This window comes from Neolamprologus multifasciatus, chromosome 17 (assembly GCF_963576455.1).
Source record: "Neolamprologus multifasciatus chromosome 17, fNeoMul1.2, whole genome shotgun sequence".
NCBI lineage: Eukaryota > Metazoa > Chordata > Actinopteri > Cichliformes > Cichlidae > Neolamprologus > Neolamprologus multifasciatus.
The window spans coordinates 27,332,048-27,349,431 of NC_140455.1; the positions used below are offsets into that span (position 1 = coordinate 27,332,048).

General features: G+C 38.0%; 1 protein-coding gene and 1 non-coding gene across 3 annotated transcripts in view; one reads left to right on the forward strand and one right to left on the reverse strand.

Annotated features, from left to right (window-relative positions):
- The window catches only part of col7a1l (collagen type VII alpha 1-like), an 84,329-nt gene that overhangs the window by 7,193 nt on the left and 59,752 nt on the right, over positions 1-17,384 (reverse strand). For both annotated transcript variants that reach the window (XM_085138398.1, XM_085138399.1), the window contains 27 exons: positions 14,577-14,648; positions 14,442-14,495; positions 14,310-14,348; positions 13,691-14,221; positions 13,533-13,568; positions 12,805-12,831; positions 12,660-12,719; positions 11,082-11,207; positions 10,770-10,841; positions 10,552-10,587; positions 10,344-10,403; positions 10,148-10,192; positions 10,006-10,041; positions 8,893-8,928; positions 7,687-7,743; positions 7,409-7,480; positions 7,216-7,287; positions 7,099-7,134; positions 6,929-7,009; positions 6,776-6,829; positions 6,619-6,672; positions 6,447-6,509; positions 6,278-6,340; positions 6,001-6,117; positions 4,757-4,834; positions 921-974; positions 775-823 (listed from right to left, as the gene is read on the reverse strand). In XM_085138398.1, the coding sequence (XP_084994524.1) occupies positions 775-823; positions 921-974; positions 4,757-4,834; positions 6,001-6,117; positions 6,278-6,340; positions 6,447-6,509; positions 6,619-6,672; positions 6,776-6,829; positions 6,929-7,009; positions 7,099-7,134; positions 7,216-7,287; positions 7,409-7,480; positions 7,687-7,743; positions 8,893-8,928; positions 10,006-10,041; positions 10,148-10,192; positions 10,344-10,403; positions 10,552-10,587; positions 10,770-10,841; positions 11,082-11,207; positions 12,660-12,719; positions 12,805-12,831; positions 13,533-13,568; positions 13,691-14,221; positions 14,310-14,348; positions 14,442-14,495; positions 14,577-14,648 (2,080 nt within the window). The remainder of the gene's footprint in view (positions 1-774; positions 824-920; positions 975-4,756; positions 4,835-6,000; positions 6,118-6,277; positions 6,341-6,446; positions 6,510-6,618; positions 6,673-6,775; positions 6,830-6,928; positions 7,010-7,098; positions 7,135-7,215; positions 7,288-7,408; positions 7,481-7,686; positions 7,744-8,892; positions 8,929-10,005; positions 10,042-10,147; positions 10,193-10,343; positions 10,404-10,551; positions 10,588-10,769; positions 10,842-11,081; positions 11,208-12,659; positions 12,720-12,804; positions 12,832-13,532; positions 13,569-13,690; positions 14,222-14,309; positions 14,349-14,441; positions 14,496-14,576; positions 14,649-17,384) is intronic.
- On the forward strand, positions 15,257-15,328 carry trnac-gca (transfer RNA cysteine (anticodon GCA)). The gene has a single exon. It is a non-coding gene; the product is annotated as a tRNA-Cys (tRNA).

Consider the following 17,384-nt stretch of genomic DNA (forward strand, 5'->3'; position numbering starts at 1 on the left):
AAGTGTTCCTATGAATATGTGGGAGTGCTATTGTTTAATAAAGACAAACAGCAGGAAACAAGAAAACAAACACATAAAAAACCCACACTATCTATTCACAGATTATACTCGGAACACTTCATAAATCAATAGACTGTTCCTTTTCTGTTATCGCATACAAAAATTAAATAATATTTAAGCAAATGAGACTATATTTTTACATCAACCACTTGTGGGTAATTAGCATGTCTGAGAGGCAAACCTGTGTTACCGTTACTAGTAGGCAGCAGGAAAATCCAATCCTTGTCAAGGATGCAAAATGTAGTCTAGACATTATACAATAAATTCAGTTAAATTGAGTTTAATTTAAGATCATCTCAAATTGTGGTTTGAGTCACAGAGCTTTCATTCTATCTTTCCATATACACGTGTGGCATGCCAAAATGTCTTCAGTGAAAAAGGTGTGTTGCAGACAATCAGCCTCCAAATATCGTGAATGTGCCGTGGAATCTGGGTGAGGCGTTCTACTTAATGGCTGTCTTGTGTTTGTGAATGGCTCTGCTGTTGCTGGCACCATGATGCGTGTTCCTCTGAGAGAACATAACAGATGGCTGAACACACACGGGTGCCATGCTGCTGCCACAGGAGCTCTACAACAAACAATCACGCGTTCGCAATATGCAGGCCTATCTAGAGGCACACGTTTATTCACTCATGGATGAAGTACAAGTGCACGTACTGTAGGAGGTTGAAAATGTACAAACGAATAACACGTGCGCACAAGCACACTCTTACCGCACTTTTCTACCACCTCCTGGTTGACTAGCTCCTTCACTTCTTCAGCCTTGAAACAAAGAAATGCAAGAATGTGAATAATTTAAATGACAAGTCAGTTTTTAGCCTCTTGTCACGTGTGAGTGTGCAAGCGTGCTAAGACGTACTGAGAGTCCAGGCTCTCCTTTCTCCCCTTTTGCTCCTTCAATACCAACTTTACCCTAAAAGGAAAAGATATTTACATATTATATTTATATTGGATGACAGATTCAGACAGTTTACTGACATTTGCACTGAAAAGTGATGAGACACAACAACATATTTGGACCCGCACTTCTCTCAAGATAACATGTACACAATATTCAGTTAAGGAGAAGGCAGCCATGCAGGTAATTTCACTTATTTTGGCTTATTACACCTTTTAGATCTAACAAGGACTAAAAGTCATGTGAAAAGGAAAGTTTTCACAGCAAGTGTGACCACTATTAAAAGGTTTTTAGTGGTGTGCCAGACTGAAAGCATTCAGGTGTGTGTTAACACAATGTCCACTTACAGAAGTGAACATCGCAGCAATCATGTGTTTTATTTTGGTGAACACATGAAATACAAAAATACAGATCTGGAGACTACAAGGCTGAGAACTGAAAACATCTGTGAGAGAGAATATAGTGCCCTTAAATATGAGGTCACAAGCCAATTTTTAAAATCAAATCAAAATACTTAAATCTCTTGATTGTTCTATTGCTGTGTATTTTGCATGTGTTAAAAAACCCAGTTTGCACAGGGCTCTAGTTCTTTAAATGGAAAGAAAAAGTGACATTTACTGTCAATGCTAAACCATTTATTTGAGCTTGTGCACAGAATACATGAGAGTTCAAACACCGGAACAAGAGTGTTTTAACTGTGACCATTTTAAAAAAAAAGTAGAGGTATGATTAGGCAAAAAGGTCTGTTACTACTGGTGATTTTTGAAGTCTGAAATCTGCATGTTGCAGTTTGCTAACACAGCTAATGTTATTCAGCTAATTTGGTGTGTCATTAATTGCTCTATGTAATGGTATCATGGTATTTGCAAAGGACTACATAGACACAATGACCTCAAAATGAAGGTTAGTAAGATAGCCCAGATATTAGTGCCTTTGGGACAGAGATTTTAAAAGAACACTGTTGGGCAGGATGTGTTTATTTAGCTACTGAGTATGACTATCAAAAGTCTCTTGCAGACAGACCTGCAATACTTTTAATGCTGTGCAAAATAAAGGCGCAACAGATCTAAACTAAAACTAAATAATTAGCCACACTTTTACATGATCAATGTATCAAAAAACAATGTGCAACATCAAAGGGATTACTCATTAGTGACAAACAGACAACTCTTCAATCCACCACATCTAAACAGAGCCTTGAGCATCTTTTAATCTCTAATGTGGGCTGGATCTGTTTTGGAGACCAAACAAGAAAATATCTTAAAGAAGAGATAATATTTTCTTGGTGACCAGAAAAATATCTTCAGGCAGCCAATAATGTGTGTAATGCATTTTAAATAATTTCATTTAAATTAAACATTTCTAATGACTCTTTCACACTAGAGTAAAAATACAAAGACAAACTGTAACCAACTACAAGTAGTTGCAGCAACCAATCACAAGGTGATTGCACACGTTGAGGGAGGTAACCTGTCTCCAAACAATCCCAGTCTGACTTGCATTAACTCAATCATTCTCAAACAGATTGTTGAAGGGTTGCAAATACAGTCCTGATCAGAAGTTTAAGACCACTTGAAAAATGACAAAAAAACAAATCACATTTTGCATGGTTGGATCTTAACAAGGTTCCAAGTAGAGCTTCAACATGCAACAAGAAGAAACGGGAGTGAGATAAAACATTTTTTTGAGCATGCAATTCATCAAAAACAATGCTTAAACTGAAACAGGCTGTTTTACAGCTGGTCAAAAGTTTAGGACCACACCTCCAAAAACAACCTGTAAACCCCCCCCAAAAAAACAGAAATCAAAACATGAACTCAGTAATGAGTAGTTCCACCATTATTGTTGATCACTTCAAAAATTTGTTGTGGCATGCTTGATGCAAGTGTTTCCATGAGGTGAGTGGAAACTGCAAGCAGTGAAGACGGCCGCACGAGGGGCATCTACTCGATGGAGCTGGTGTCCATTCATCTTGTCATCCATCCCCAAAGGTTCTTATTTGGGTTTAGATCAGGGGAACACGCAGGATGGTCCAAAAGAGTGATGTTATTCTCCTGGAAGAAGTCCCTTGTCCTGCAGGCATTGTGTACTGTAGTGTTGTCCTGTTGAAAAACCCAGTCGTTACCACGCAGATGAGGGCCCTCAGTCATGACGGATGCTCTCTGCAACATCTGGACATAGCCAGCAACTATAGTGTTTGATGCCCCTGCACCTCCTGACACCCCATTGTTCCACTGAAGGAAAAAGCACCTCAGACCATTATGGCGCCCCCCTCCACTGTGGCGTGTAGACAATATCTCAGGTGGGATCTGCTTGTCACGCCAGTATCATCAATGTTAAATTCTTTCTCATTAGAGAATAAAACTTTCTTCCCCCTTTCAGTGTCCCATGTTTGGTGCTCTCTTGCAAAGTCCAAAGGATCATTTCTGTTGCGTTCAAGGAGACGAGGCCTTTCAAGACATTTTTTTGTTTTTGAAGCCCTTTAGTTTCAGATGCCGTCTGATGGTTATGGGGCTGTAGTCAGCACCAGTAATGGCCTTAATTTGGTTCGAGGATTGTCCAGTGTCTTGACGGACAGCCAGTTAGATTCTCCAGCTCATTGCTGGTGAAATTATTTTCAGGTTTTCCACTTTACTTTTTTGTTCCATAACCCCCAGGATCATTTAAGAAATTTCAAATGACTGTCTTACTGCGTCCCACCTCAGCAGTGATGGTGCGCTGTGAGAGACCCTGCTTATGCAGTTCAACAACCCGACCACATTCAAAAAGGAAATGCCATCAGAACGTCATGACTGTGTGACTATCTGACAAAAAATGACAATGAATCCACATTTTTGCACAGATTTGGCCTTTTAAAGGCATGTGGTCCTAAACTTTTGATCAGCTGTAAAACAGCCGGTTTCAGTTTAAGCGTTGCTTGCAATAAATTGCATGCCCAAAAAATATTTTGTCTCACTCCCATTTCTTCTTGTTAAGATCCAACCATGCAAAATATGATTTTTTTTTGCCATTTTTCAAGTGGTCTTAAACTCCTGATCGGGACTGTATCTATCATGTAATTTAAAAACATAAGCAGATTGACAGTCTGCATCGGTGAATGCAACTTTTCAGCGATTTTGCTGAGTGCCTATGTCATTTTGCTGTTAAATTACCGTACTGCAACAGCTATGTCACTATTTGCGGAGGAATTTCTGTTTCAGATCTGAGGTTTTTATTCGACTCTGAATGGAAGAAGTAAATGTGAATTTCTGTTTAATGTGAATTTCTGTGGATGTAGACAGCAACAGATTTGCAACAGATGGCAACAGATTTGCCATTTTCCCCAATTTATCACACTTAATCGGCATATTATCAGAAACAGATGCTTGACGCATTCAACTGCAAACTGATAGCAGACCGACTCTGTCTTATTGCTGTTTAATTGCCATCTTTATGCACCGAAATCTCTTTGAGGACAACAACCATCGCAGACCTCGTCCCCGTCTTCTAAGCAACCTGTTTTCCTTAATAGTACTTCAGCATTGTGTTTTATTTTTGCCTCCCAAGTTTAGCCAAAAGTACTAAACACAGATTCTGGCAGGAGAAACACACGGACCCTGTACCACCAGTCCGCACAAGCAGCAATGTGGATGGTGTACTTTTAAATGAATATTTATGTTGTTTATTATAAATATAAAGCAAATTATATACTTTAGCTCTGTGAAAGTTACAGGAAATAGTATAGATGAAAGGATGTTTCTGAATTACAAGTGTGCTCGAAGAAAGCTGTGTAGAGATGTGAGTGCTGTGTGTCTCACATTTTCTCCTCTGTGTCCTGGTGTCCCTGGTGCTCCACTCTGACACTTCTTTGATCTGCCTCTTTTACCGCTCTCCCCCTGTTTGACCAAAAAATGCAAGTGCACACATGGAAAATATATATTTTTAAATACAACACCTCTAAATCATCAACAACAAGAAAATATGTCCATAGCAGCACACCTCATCACTCACTTCTAAACAATATGAAAGATGGACCAATTAGGCACATCCTTGGAATATCCTCATTAGAGGTTTCCAGCCACTCTCTGTCAACACTGAGAGTCCAGTAATTGTAGCTGAAAGGAGCTAATTGAGTAAGATATTACTTGAAAGCTGCAGACAGAAATAGACCTCTCAGTGTGTGTGTGTGTGTGTGTGTGTGTTTTAATTGAGGACATGTCTCTGCTGTATCCACTGCTGGTGCCACTCTCTTACAAAGACACGGTGATGACTGTAATCAATTCAGCTCCTGCTCATTGTGTTCTGTCACATATTTAGTCTTCTCTTGTTGGGCTTTAAAGTCCAAAAATGTATTTGTGAGTAAGTGATATAAGCTATGTACCCACAGGTGCCCGTTCTTTCCCATAAATGGACTACCAATTTAGCGAACCTGCTAAATTAAAAAAAAACGTATACATTATAAGACTCTGATAGGGCATATACTTATAGAAATATGTTTCCCTCAACTGCATACTTCATTGCGTATTTGTGTCTTTATGTCTGGAGCCTCTAATTTAGCCCCATGGCTTTTTAGTGCTGCCAAGACAAGTTTTTGTTACGTGACTATATTGTGACTGCATCATTTAGTTAAAGACTGTAGCATTCATGTTCAGTTTTTACAAATGGGGTATGTAAAAACATACCATACCATTTAAGTAGTGATCAACTACTCCACTAATGCGTGCCAGTCTTTAAATAAAAAGTTAATATCTGTTGATAAGTTCTAACGTTTGGCCCCAATATTGTGTGATGACAGCTTGTAGAGGGCATCTCATGAATATCACATTTCTTAAAGACAAAAGTGACGATTCTGTATGACGGTACTGATGACACACGTAACTTGTGAATAGGTGCTTGGAAAAATAAAGACAGCGCTAGACTGCTTTTAATTTGTTATCATGAGATAATGAAGTCGTGATCAGGGGAACAGCAGGTATCTTGGAGATAATTAGACTGTGTTATTAATAATGAGCCTGTGTTTCATCAGCAAGTAGAAGTACCTAAAGAGCTGGGCATACTGTACCTTAGGCCCTTTGTCTCCTTGAGGCCCTGGCGGTCCCGGTGGTCCCATATCACCGTCCCTTCCTGGACTTCCTGCTGACCCCTTGAAACCTGGGAAACCCGGGAAACCTGCTGCACCCTGAATTCATTAAAAGAAAAAAATTTGATCACAGTGGCTAAACCACTGTAAAGCTACATCATTATATAAATATAAACAGATTTCACAATCTTTTAATAGGATATAAAAATAAACTCTAGGATAAAAAAATCACAGGTCATATGGCTTTGAATTGACAAACCTTTTCCCCTTTTACTCCAGGATCACCATCAACACCATTGATCCCCCCTTCTCCCTTGTCTCCCTAAAATTTCACAAAATGAGAAACAGTAACTGATTTGTGTGTGTGTGTGTGTGTGTGTGTGCTTGGGAAATTAGTAGGGAAAATAAAGGCACACTTAAACGCTTACCTTGCGTCCCATGACCCCATTCAGTCCAGGTATGCCCGGGGTGCCAGGTAACCCCATATCTCCCTGTTTTGCAGGGACATATATGGAGTATGCATAGAAAGTTTTTCACATAGCACCGCTACATAACCTAACACAGCTCGCTAATCTAATGAGAATCAAATTAAGGGATAACCTTTTCTCCATTCAGGCCAAGGTTCCCAGTGCGCCCAGGAAAACCTCTGAAACCCTGTAAAAGCATGAAACACATCACTTAATTCATTAAAACACAGATACACAAGCAGGTGACAAATTAGGAAAAAGTAATCAATGTGAAAATGGAAATTCTTCACCTTGTCCCCTTTCTCCCCTTTTTCTCCTGGTAAGCCACGTTCTCCTGGATCACCCTATGGAAAAAATAAAAGAATGACAAACTAAATTACCTGTATTTGAATGTTTAGAAATCAAAGGTGCTGTCAGTAGTTATAAACTGCTCATTAGAGTACCTGATTACCCTGTTGTCCTTGGAGTCCATTGTCTCCTTTATCCCCTTTGGCTCCATCCAGCCCATCAGCCCCATTGCGACCCTTGAATCAAATTAAATTGTTATTATCTCACTTGATCACATCTTAAATTAATACTGAATTTTAGCTTTAAATGCCGTAGACGTCAGTACCATCACTCCATTGACTCCAGGATCTCCTGAATCTCCCTGCAGACAATCATGACAATTTCACACACAGAGCTGCCAGAAATGAGTGTTTGAACTAATGTTGATGCCTAACTTACTTACTTTTTGTCCTACCGGGCCCCGTGCTCCAAATCTTCCCATTGCACCTTTTATACCCGCATTACCTTTTACACCCTTTTAAAAACAGTTAATTAGTTAGATTTTAGATGTTTTTAAGCAAGACATGATTGGTACTACACTGTGTAACCTGCAAACTTTTCCAAACTCTAAACAACTTTGTATCTGAATTCATTACCTTGACCCCAGGAGGACCGTCCTCGCCTTTTTCTCCTTTATCCCCGTCAAAACCAGGTGAACCTCGCTCACCCTGAAACAAAATGCCCGCACATTTCTTCATTGCTAATTTATTAAGCTTTTTTGTGTAATTTCACACACATTTTTTAAGCTTACAGCTTATATTTTCAGCTCTTTTTATTGTGTATGTGTTAGATGGCTTGAGTTGTTTCAATATATTTTGTACTGAAACTCATTTTAGTGGAATGAGAAATAGAAAAAAAGTCAGTGGGATCTCACTGGCTGTCCTTTGGAACCCTTATAGCCACGAGGTCCTTGGATTTGAAGCACACTGCCCTGTAGAAAGGAATTCAGTTGTACACTCAGTATGAAACTAATGTAAATACAGCTCATTCAAAAATAAAGAACACCCTATTTCAGTTTCAGCCTTCAGCACAAAAACATCATATTCATGTCAAGCACGGTGGTGGTGGGGTAAGGATTTGGGATTGTTTTGCAGTTACAGGACCTAGGTACCTTGCAGTCATTGAGTCAACCATGAACTCTGTTGTATACCAAATAGAGATAGACTAGAAATAGGCTAGATTCAACTGATAGGCCATCTGTCCAACAGCTACCCAGTTGGCCAAAACTGGGTCATACACCAGGCCAATGATCCCAAGCACAGCAGCAAATCTACAACAGAAGTGCTGAAAAAGAAAAGAATCAAGGTGTTGCAATGGCTCAGTAAAAGTCCAGACCTCAACATGACTCAAATGCTTTGCCAGCACATTAATAGAGCTGTTCTTCAAGAAATATAGTTGGTTTTTCACATACTATTTTTGCAGTCTGGCTTAGTATGTGTTAATATATGTTAAATAAATAATGGTACAGTGTAACATTTCAAGTGTTGCTGTTCATCTGAAATTGTATTTACATAATATTAATTAATTATTTTTATAATGTCCTTTCTAAGTTTCTTTGGCTGCTCTTTTATTCACAGGGAATGCTGCAGGAGATGGCTCTGTGTATTATGATTTGGCACATTTTTACACCCAATGGGCTTCCCGATGCAGCCCCCATGGGATTTATGTTTCCTCCTGGTCCTGTACTGGGGATCTTTTGCATTGTTTAACAAATGTGTAAACCACTACAGTATGGAGCCACACACATAAAGCCTATCTATGTATACATAAAACCTTGGAACTGAAAGACGGTGTACTTTAATTTTAATATGACAGTATATCCACAGATACAGTAAATACAAAGCTGTAAAGTCAGAAGAGGTTACTCTCACAAGGATTAAGGATTAAGTTCCAACAACAGCTGTATTTTAAAGAACAACTTTATTCTTTGATTATTTGTTTGTGGAATTTGATTTTTAAAAAAATCTATATTATTACTGGAACTTTAACCTTTGTATAAAGCTGTAAATCTTACATATGTCTTGTTTGATACACATTTTTTCAATGTGTTTAACCACAGAGCAAGACAAACTCATTATACCCTTTCTCCTTTGACTCCAGGTGATCCACGATCTCCCTAAAAGAAAACAAAACGTGATTTTTAAATCCACTTTCAAACAGGATGATTTCAATTTCAATTTCAATACAAGAAAAATGCACACACATTGTAGTAGTTCTAGTATAAAATATGTTGAACGCTAGTTCTGCACAACATGATGAGATTTTAATGGTTTTTGACATGACCGTCATAGATAATAAAATCATCCAGCAAAACCTTAGTTACGACACTGTCTGAGAAGACAAACAAATATGAATGCAGGCTGACCAACAAGTGACACCACTTTTAACACAGCCTGTACCCACTGATACTTAAAAACAAACGGGAAATTACAATTGCAACATAAATGTGCCTGTAATAGAGCAGAATATTTACATCTTAATGTCAGTGAGTCATGTCCAAGTAAAAATAAATCGCAAGCAGCTGTTTATTGATGTTCGGGCACCTGAGAATTATAGCAGCTTCATGCTTCATGCACTCGTTTAACAGAAATCCTCAAGGTAAAGAGAAAAACATCCAGTCACTCATTTCACTGCTTTGGTTGCACAGATAAAAGCAGCAAGTACTTATGCAAATATATATGCTCGCTATCTTGTTCCATTACAACATGCTTATGTCGCAGATAAACTGAGTCCATCTATCCTCTCTGCAGTCAACAGTGATGGATGCATGAATGGAAACATTGTCCTAATATGCACACTGTGTGTCTCTTGCTGTAATTATACATTGTTAACAGTGTTAGTGCCGATAAGAAACAAAGATGCACATCAACTTAAATCATACTTTTTGACTCTACTGTGTCACATAGTTTTGAGGCGCTTCAAGCAACATGACAGCAATTTCAGTTCACTGAGTTTCAGAGCCTGGTAAGCTGGGCGCAGCATAGCCTGAGTGCCGTTTGCATGAAGTGCAACAGAGTTTTCAGTTTGCACTTGGTGCTATAGTCCTTTAAATATAAAATATATGTAATTTTCTATATTAAAGTCTCATTAGCTTTAATCTAAGACGTCTAATAAAAAAAAAAATCAGAAAATTGATTTAAAAAAGACGAAGACAAGAAACGTCATTGATTCATCAGTCATGGCAACAGCTCACCTTTTCACCTTTGCTCCCACCCAGTCCTTTAGGACCCTGTTTTTATAAGAAGAGTGAAAGATAGTGTATTTTTTCTCCTATGTCACTAAGGGTTTTATATAAAACTTCATGCTCAATTGTGTCGTTTTGAAAAGTCGCTTACTATGGGCCCAGGAGCTCCTTTAACACCTGGAGAGCCCTTGTCACCCTGAAAAGAAACATTTTCCTGTATAAGCAAACATGACAAAGCTGATTTTTTGTGTGATATTATAAAAAGATTAAAAACTACAGTTCCTATCTGGTCTAAACATCACCAACAACATAGTCACCAAATGTCAAATATGTAAAAAGGAACTTACCCTTTTACCTGGGAGGCCAACTACGCCTCTCTCACCAGGTTCACCTGGTATACTGTCACCCTGGTAAAATGAAGAAGGGAAAATGATCATTTCCGAAGTGGCAAAAACTCCATAATTGTAGTATGAGGCAAAATAGATTTATGTTAAAATAACAATAACACCATCCTTTAAGATTGACTTACACATTGTGCATAATATTAGTACTTACCTTTTCTCCTTTTTCTCCAGGTATGCCAGGAATACCCTATGAGGGGGTACCAAAAGAAATTGGACTCATTTTCAGCCAGCAATAAAACAGAGAGAAACAAAAGTATAAAATGGAAAACAAAATTGTAACAAGCAGTGATTTTTAGTGTGATTTCGTAGAAGGTTGGCATAGAAATAAACAACCTAAAAGACAGAAATGATATGTTAAGTTTTCTATACATGAGGTCCTGGTGGTCCTCGAGGTCCAGGAGATCCTGGGGAGCCATTCTTCCCTCTTTTACCTCGGCTGCCCTAATATCAACACAAACATCATACCTCATCATTATTATTTAAGCAGTGAGGTAATACTTATAACCTCCTCTGTCTATGCCTCTTCTTATTAATTCATTCTCACAAAGATTCTCTCGAATCTTTGTGAGAATGAATCTTCTCTCGAAGATTATTTCATTTGTTAGATCATTTCATTTAGTATATTGTATTGGCATTCAAAAGAGTTTAAGGGTCATTGTAAGATAATGTATGGTGACATACCTCTCTACCTGCCTCTCCTTGGTCCCCTGGAAGACCCCTAAGACCTGTGGGGCCCTGGATGCTTGGATTGCCAGGGATTCCCTGAATGCCCTGAGCACCTGGAGGACCTGGCTCGCCGGGCTCACCCTGAGGCAACACCATGGCAGAAAATAAGGATACAGGAAAAAAAGAAAAAAAAAATTCAATGTTTGAAGATGAGCACATCATCAGAGGTCACTTGTCTCTTGTAATGTTGTTATTCAGCTTTTCTATTACTTTTGAATAATTGCTTTGAAGTAAGGTCCTTATTGCCTTTATCAAATTAAAAGGTCAAACATAATTTTGAATGAGTCACTGAGTCAATTAAATAATCCAAATTAAAAGTGTGACGTGAATCAAAGTCATTTAAAGTGAATGCTATGGAAGTTTGTGGGGGCTATTTAATTTACTAGGACATGTGTGTGTGTGTGTGTGTGTGTGTGTGTATATATATATATATATATATATATATATATATATATATATATATATATATGGAGAGAGAGAGCTCTTAAATGTATTTTACAGCCCACCATTATAATGTCTATGCTAACCTAAATTAAAACTATTGGGGCAATTGCTAAATCCACTTGTTATGTTTTTGTAATGCTTAAGCCACCATTATGCACAAGCTCTTTAATCAAAATGATATTTTGAATGCCAAAATATAATTATTGTTGTTGTCCAATTTTCAAATGTACTGTTTTACAAAGAAAACCATGAAAAATAGTAAAGAACATCATTATTTTTCTGATTAAGATGACAAATTGCAGTTCATTAGTTGCATTTCTAAACAGAAAAATCATTTAGTGCTTGAATGTCCAGCATGCCAGCTCAAATTTGGATATTAAAACATTTCATTTCATTCATTAAAACAATTCATTTTGAAATTCTTTACTTCAGTTTAAACTGGTAAAATGCTCACTGAAAGGGAATGAGTTCACATTAAAGTATTTCATGATGCTAGATGTGGTCTCTTAGACACATAAGACACGATATAATCTAGCGGATTCAAAGACAGATCGCACAAGAGTTTCATCCAAAGCAAGTCCGTATTAAAACCTGGAAACTATTTGGAACTCAACGAAAAAAGGGACAAGTACATAAAAACAATGGCATCAAGAATGCAAGCTGTTATCAAGACCAATGGAGGCCATACAAAATATTCGTTTTTTAAGTTATGTTTAAAAAGAACTTTGTTTTTTGTCTAATAAATAACGATATAATAATCTAATAATGTAATAACATTTTTTTAAATAAATTTCTAAAATATTAGTATTTTTATGTTTTTATGACAGGTGGTCAAATGTATTAAGACTTTTAGCGGCGTACAGACCAGTAACCATCAGTAACCACCCCCCCACCCCCCTCCCTGTATCTGCATTACAGCTATCAGCTAATGCAGTTTATGATATTAAAAGGTTAAAAGGCTAGTTGATTAAACACTTATATTATTTATTATGTTAGCACACTTGAAACAGTTCTGACAGTCAGTCTAATAAAATTAAAATCAGTCTTTAAAGTCCCCATAAGGGATGAGCGGAGAAATAGAAATTTCACCTTTTGTCCAGGAGGACCAGCCTGACCCTCTGGCCCTCTGTGACCGATGCCCGGCTCCCCCTAAAAATAACAAAACAGATGAACACATCTGCGCAGTCACCATCATTAAAATTTAAAAAGCACAGTTAAATCTTTATATATTTACCTTCTGTCCCTTTTCACCAATTTCGCCCTGAAGAGTGCATAGAAATGAGTTAGAATAATGCAGTGCACCGTGACACATCCTTTTCATGTGCCAAAATAAACTAACTCGGAGGAATTTGAGATTAAAAAAAAAAAAAAAAACAGGACTTGTCAGCATGTTTAACAAGGGGAATTATTAATGTCTGCTTTAATCTACTGTCTCAAAGTCATACAGAAATAGAGCAGGAGGGACATCAAAGCCCTGGACTCAAGGAGGACAGGAGAGAAGCTCTCCCTGAGCTCTGATGTCATTTACAGATGCAGTGTTGGGAGGAGGGGGAGCATCCATGATATTTTTATGAACTGGTGGAACATTTCATGTGGGGACATGTGTCATTCTTGCTTTGTGATCTTAAGATGATAATAAAAATAATGCTTGAAATCAGTGGGAAAGTAATAGAGACTCGGTCATTTCAGCATAGATATCTTTTATTTTAAAGGGTTGGTTCAAGGTTGATGTTGCTTTTTTGGGCAATATTTATCACTAGGATGGAAGAATATCAGTCACACACAGCTAACAAAGGCATAAACTAGCTAGCAACTGTGGCAACAGTGATGGATCAATGACTCTTAACAGCTAAATAATACTAATTTTTTCTTGCAAGGTTTGAGCCACCTGTTGCAAATTTTGATGGCTTTCCCCCCTTTTTAATCAATAAAGTTTTATCATAACATTCAAAATCTTGTCACCTTTTGTCCTGGTTTTCCATTTTCACCTGGCTGTCCCTGTTGCACAAAAAAGATAGTCAGTTATCATCATCATGTCTATAAACAGCTAATTTGTAAAACAGTCATTGAGCATTTCAAGAAAAGTGTAACATGTTTACATTTTACTCTTTTGCCCTTACCTTCAGTAAATAATACCCCGGGGGATATGGGTACGGCAGTCCAGCTTCTTCATCGTAATTTCCCTCTCTCCTCCTCTCCATCTCCTCCCTCATCCTCTCCCATTCCTCCCTCTGCCGCTCCAGTTCTCTTTCGCTTTCTATTTTTTCCCTCTCCTGCTCGGCCTCCCTCTCTTTCTCCAGTTCCTGTCTTTCTCTCTCCATCTCCAGCCGATCCCTCTCTCTCTCCATCTCCAAGTCCTCCTTTTCTTCTTCCTTCTCTTGATCTACACCTTCCTCTGTCTCCCAGTCATTGTCTCCACTTCTCTCCTCCTCCTCATAGACTGGATCAGGGACTGGTTTTAAATCAGGAATTAACTCTTTCTCTTTTTCCATTCCCCAATCTTCCACTTCTGCTTTTGTCTCTTCCTCTCCTCCACCTATTGTTTCTGTGGGAACCTCTGTCTCTGTATCGATATATCTCCATCTCTCTCGTGCTTCTTGTCTCTCACTCCGGCTGTGTGTCTGAAGGCCTGGATTTTCTTTTTCATCCTTCTAAAAACACAAATCAGTGTATTTGTAAGTCATCTATCCATCTGGATTTGGATAAACACTTGACCTCTACTGTTGAAAACAGACTTACGCTCCAGATTTTGTAACCCTGAGCTCCAGAGGAGATGTGCTGTAATTTAAATGAGTACAAAGCAAAACTTTTTTTAGATGCAAATTGATTTTAATTTTTTAAAACATGGCACTATCAGATGAAAATTAGTACTTGCTGTGTCTTCTTAAACCGATTTCGTCCTCCTGGGGCACCTGGCATGAACGCCTAAAACATACAGATTTTACCTCACGATTTAAAAAAATATATATCATTCATTAGTCTTCTACAAAAACAGGTGATGCTTACCATGGAGTCAGGCCAAAATGTTCCTCTTTTCACCCTGATTTCAGGTTGAGGCACTTCCATCTCCCACAGAGCCTTCATAAGCAAATTTAGCAAATCATTTATGATGATTGATGTTTATATACTTTGTAAGTGCTGAGCCACCTCTAATTTCTTTATATTGTTTGAGGAAAATGGGAAACAAACATGTGCAGGCATACACAAAAACACAGCATCTGACATTGTGTTTTCAGTTTGTACAATTCTTAAAAAGGTGAAAGTCCATTTGCTATTACCATCTTTATTTTTTAACACAGCCAGAAATTGTCCAGGCTTCTGGAAGAGCATTCAAAGGTCTTTGAATATTTACTGTCTTCAACAGGTCTGGGCTCTGGGAAGGACAATCGTGACTGTTTGCCAATCAGAAACTTTCCTTCTGATGTTATTGCATAGTGGATCAAAATCGGACAAGGTCACCAGTGGCTGAAATGCAACCCTCAATCCACCATGTTTTACAGATGGCTGTAGATATTCACTGCTGTACTGCTTTCCTGACCTCCTCCACAGATAATGATGATTACTTACCAAAAATTCTAAAGTTTGTTTCATCTCTTAATCAGACCTGTTGTCACTGGTTTTCAGTCCAGTTCTTTGCCATCCTCTCTTAAGAATGGCTTCTTGCTGATGAGGTTTCAGGTGTCAGTGGGGGTATAGCTCAGTGGTAGAGCATTTGACTGCAAATCAAGAGGTCCCCAGTTCAAATCTGGGTGCCCCCTTCAGATATACTCACTGCTTTCTTTGTTATTCTGAACTACTTATTTACTTCCACAAAACCAATTCTTTAATTATACTAGTATTCTGTTGCTGCTTTTCTGTATTTATTATGTTGATGTCTCTTTTTTTCCCTTTGTGCAATATTTTGGCAGATCTGTAATTTCCATAGCCCTTCCACCCTTACTTATTATTTATTGCATTCTAGTGTACATAGTAGGACAGCACGGTGGTTAGCACCGTGGCCTCACAGCAAGAAGGTCCTGAATTCAATTTCTCCATCGGTCTGGGGTCTTTCTGTGTAGAGTTTGCAAGTTCTCCCCCGATCCTCTGACTTCCTCCCACAATCCAAAGACATGCATTTAGTGGGATTAGGTTAATTAAAAACTCTAAATTCCCATAGGTGTGAATGTGAGGGCAAATGGTTGTCTGTTTCTATGCGTTAGCTCTGCGACAGTGTGGCAACCTGTCCAGGGTGCCCTAAGACAGCTGGGATAGGCTCTCGCGACCCTGAAAAAAGGATAAGCAGATGGATGGATAGTGTTCCTGTATATTATCTTATATATCTGTATATTGTCTTTTACTTTCACACCTTGTGGTCTTGTTACATAATTTCATTGTGCAAGCAACTGTACAATGACAATGAAAAGTTTAACAGATGGATCAACTGAACGACCAGGTGTCTTTGCTGGATTTTTCCTGATTCTTAAGGACACGACTTTCAGATACAGACATCTACTGCATGTGTGTGTGTGTGTGTGTGTGTGCGTGTGTGTGTTTGTGTGTTTCTTGTCCGGTTTCTCAGATTCTTTCAGAACACCCTGCACTGCAAAGATATGCAGGTTTTTAACTAATACCTCTTCAGGAATTATCATTTTATGTATATTCAAATTTTGTCAAATTCAAGATACAACACTGGTTCACCTCTTGAGTTAGGTGCTATTTTATGCTTGAATAATTAACAGTTCAGCGTGAAGTAGCTTAACAAACAAATTTTAAAAAATGCATATTAAGGTATAAGACTACACTAAAAATGAGTGAAAAAGCAGTCAATGTCCAAAGAAAACCTTTACAAGAAACTTCAGAAAGCCATGAGAACTATTGCTCAAGAGGACTTTTAAAAATGAGAAGAAAGTCTGGCTCCTTGGAAGCAAAATATAAAGAAATCAGGGTGGCTCAAGACTTTTGTGGAGTACTGTACGATGAGAAAAAAGGAGGAAGACACAGAGTTGTTTAGAAAGTCACTTTTACTTAAGCACACATGCACAGAGAGGTTAAACACAGACAATATAATTATAAAGATAAATTTCACCAGCGTAACAAGTGTTTGATCTGGCTACATATGTGTTTATAATAAAACTAGATTCTAAATATTATCTATGGTATTCACAGGGTATGGTAAAGTAAGAAACCATTAGTATTTCCATGTTTTAATAAATAAAATGTCTGTATTTCCTGAAGTATGTATGCAAATTGTTGTCATGTTTAAGAAAACTTACTTCTATTTTATTTACTGAAAATTACTTGTCATAAATAAATTAGGAGTTTCTAGCAGGGTAAGTAAAGCTACACTAGTTTTTACACTGACCAAGCTTAAAAAAACACAACCTATATATGAGGACAGTTTTCAGGTGCCTAATTTTCTATAAGCCACAACAAGAGAAAAACACTCTGGTATGGTATACGGTATTTTTTGGTGAATGACATTGTCTCTGTGTGGAAAGAAGTCCCCCCTCATGAAACGACGTTGTTCAGGGTTCATCACCAGAGAAAACGGTTCACAGTTTATTCGCACTCTCCGTGTAGTGCTTTCTTATGAATGATTAAGACTCTATAGTCTCAGTCTCTCGGGAATTAAGAGATTTCCTGTTTAAAAAAACGAGAGAGAGAAAGTATTAAAAGTAACTCTCTGGATTTTTTTTCTCAGTAAATCATTCATGAACAGCTGGACTAGACTGCATTTTCTGCTCATTTACATTCAGACAAGCTTTAGAGAAATCATGCTAAAAGCATGCCGCTCATGCTTTGGTCATGTTTGGTCATGTATTCACATCAGCCTTA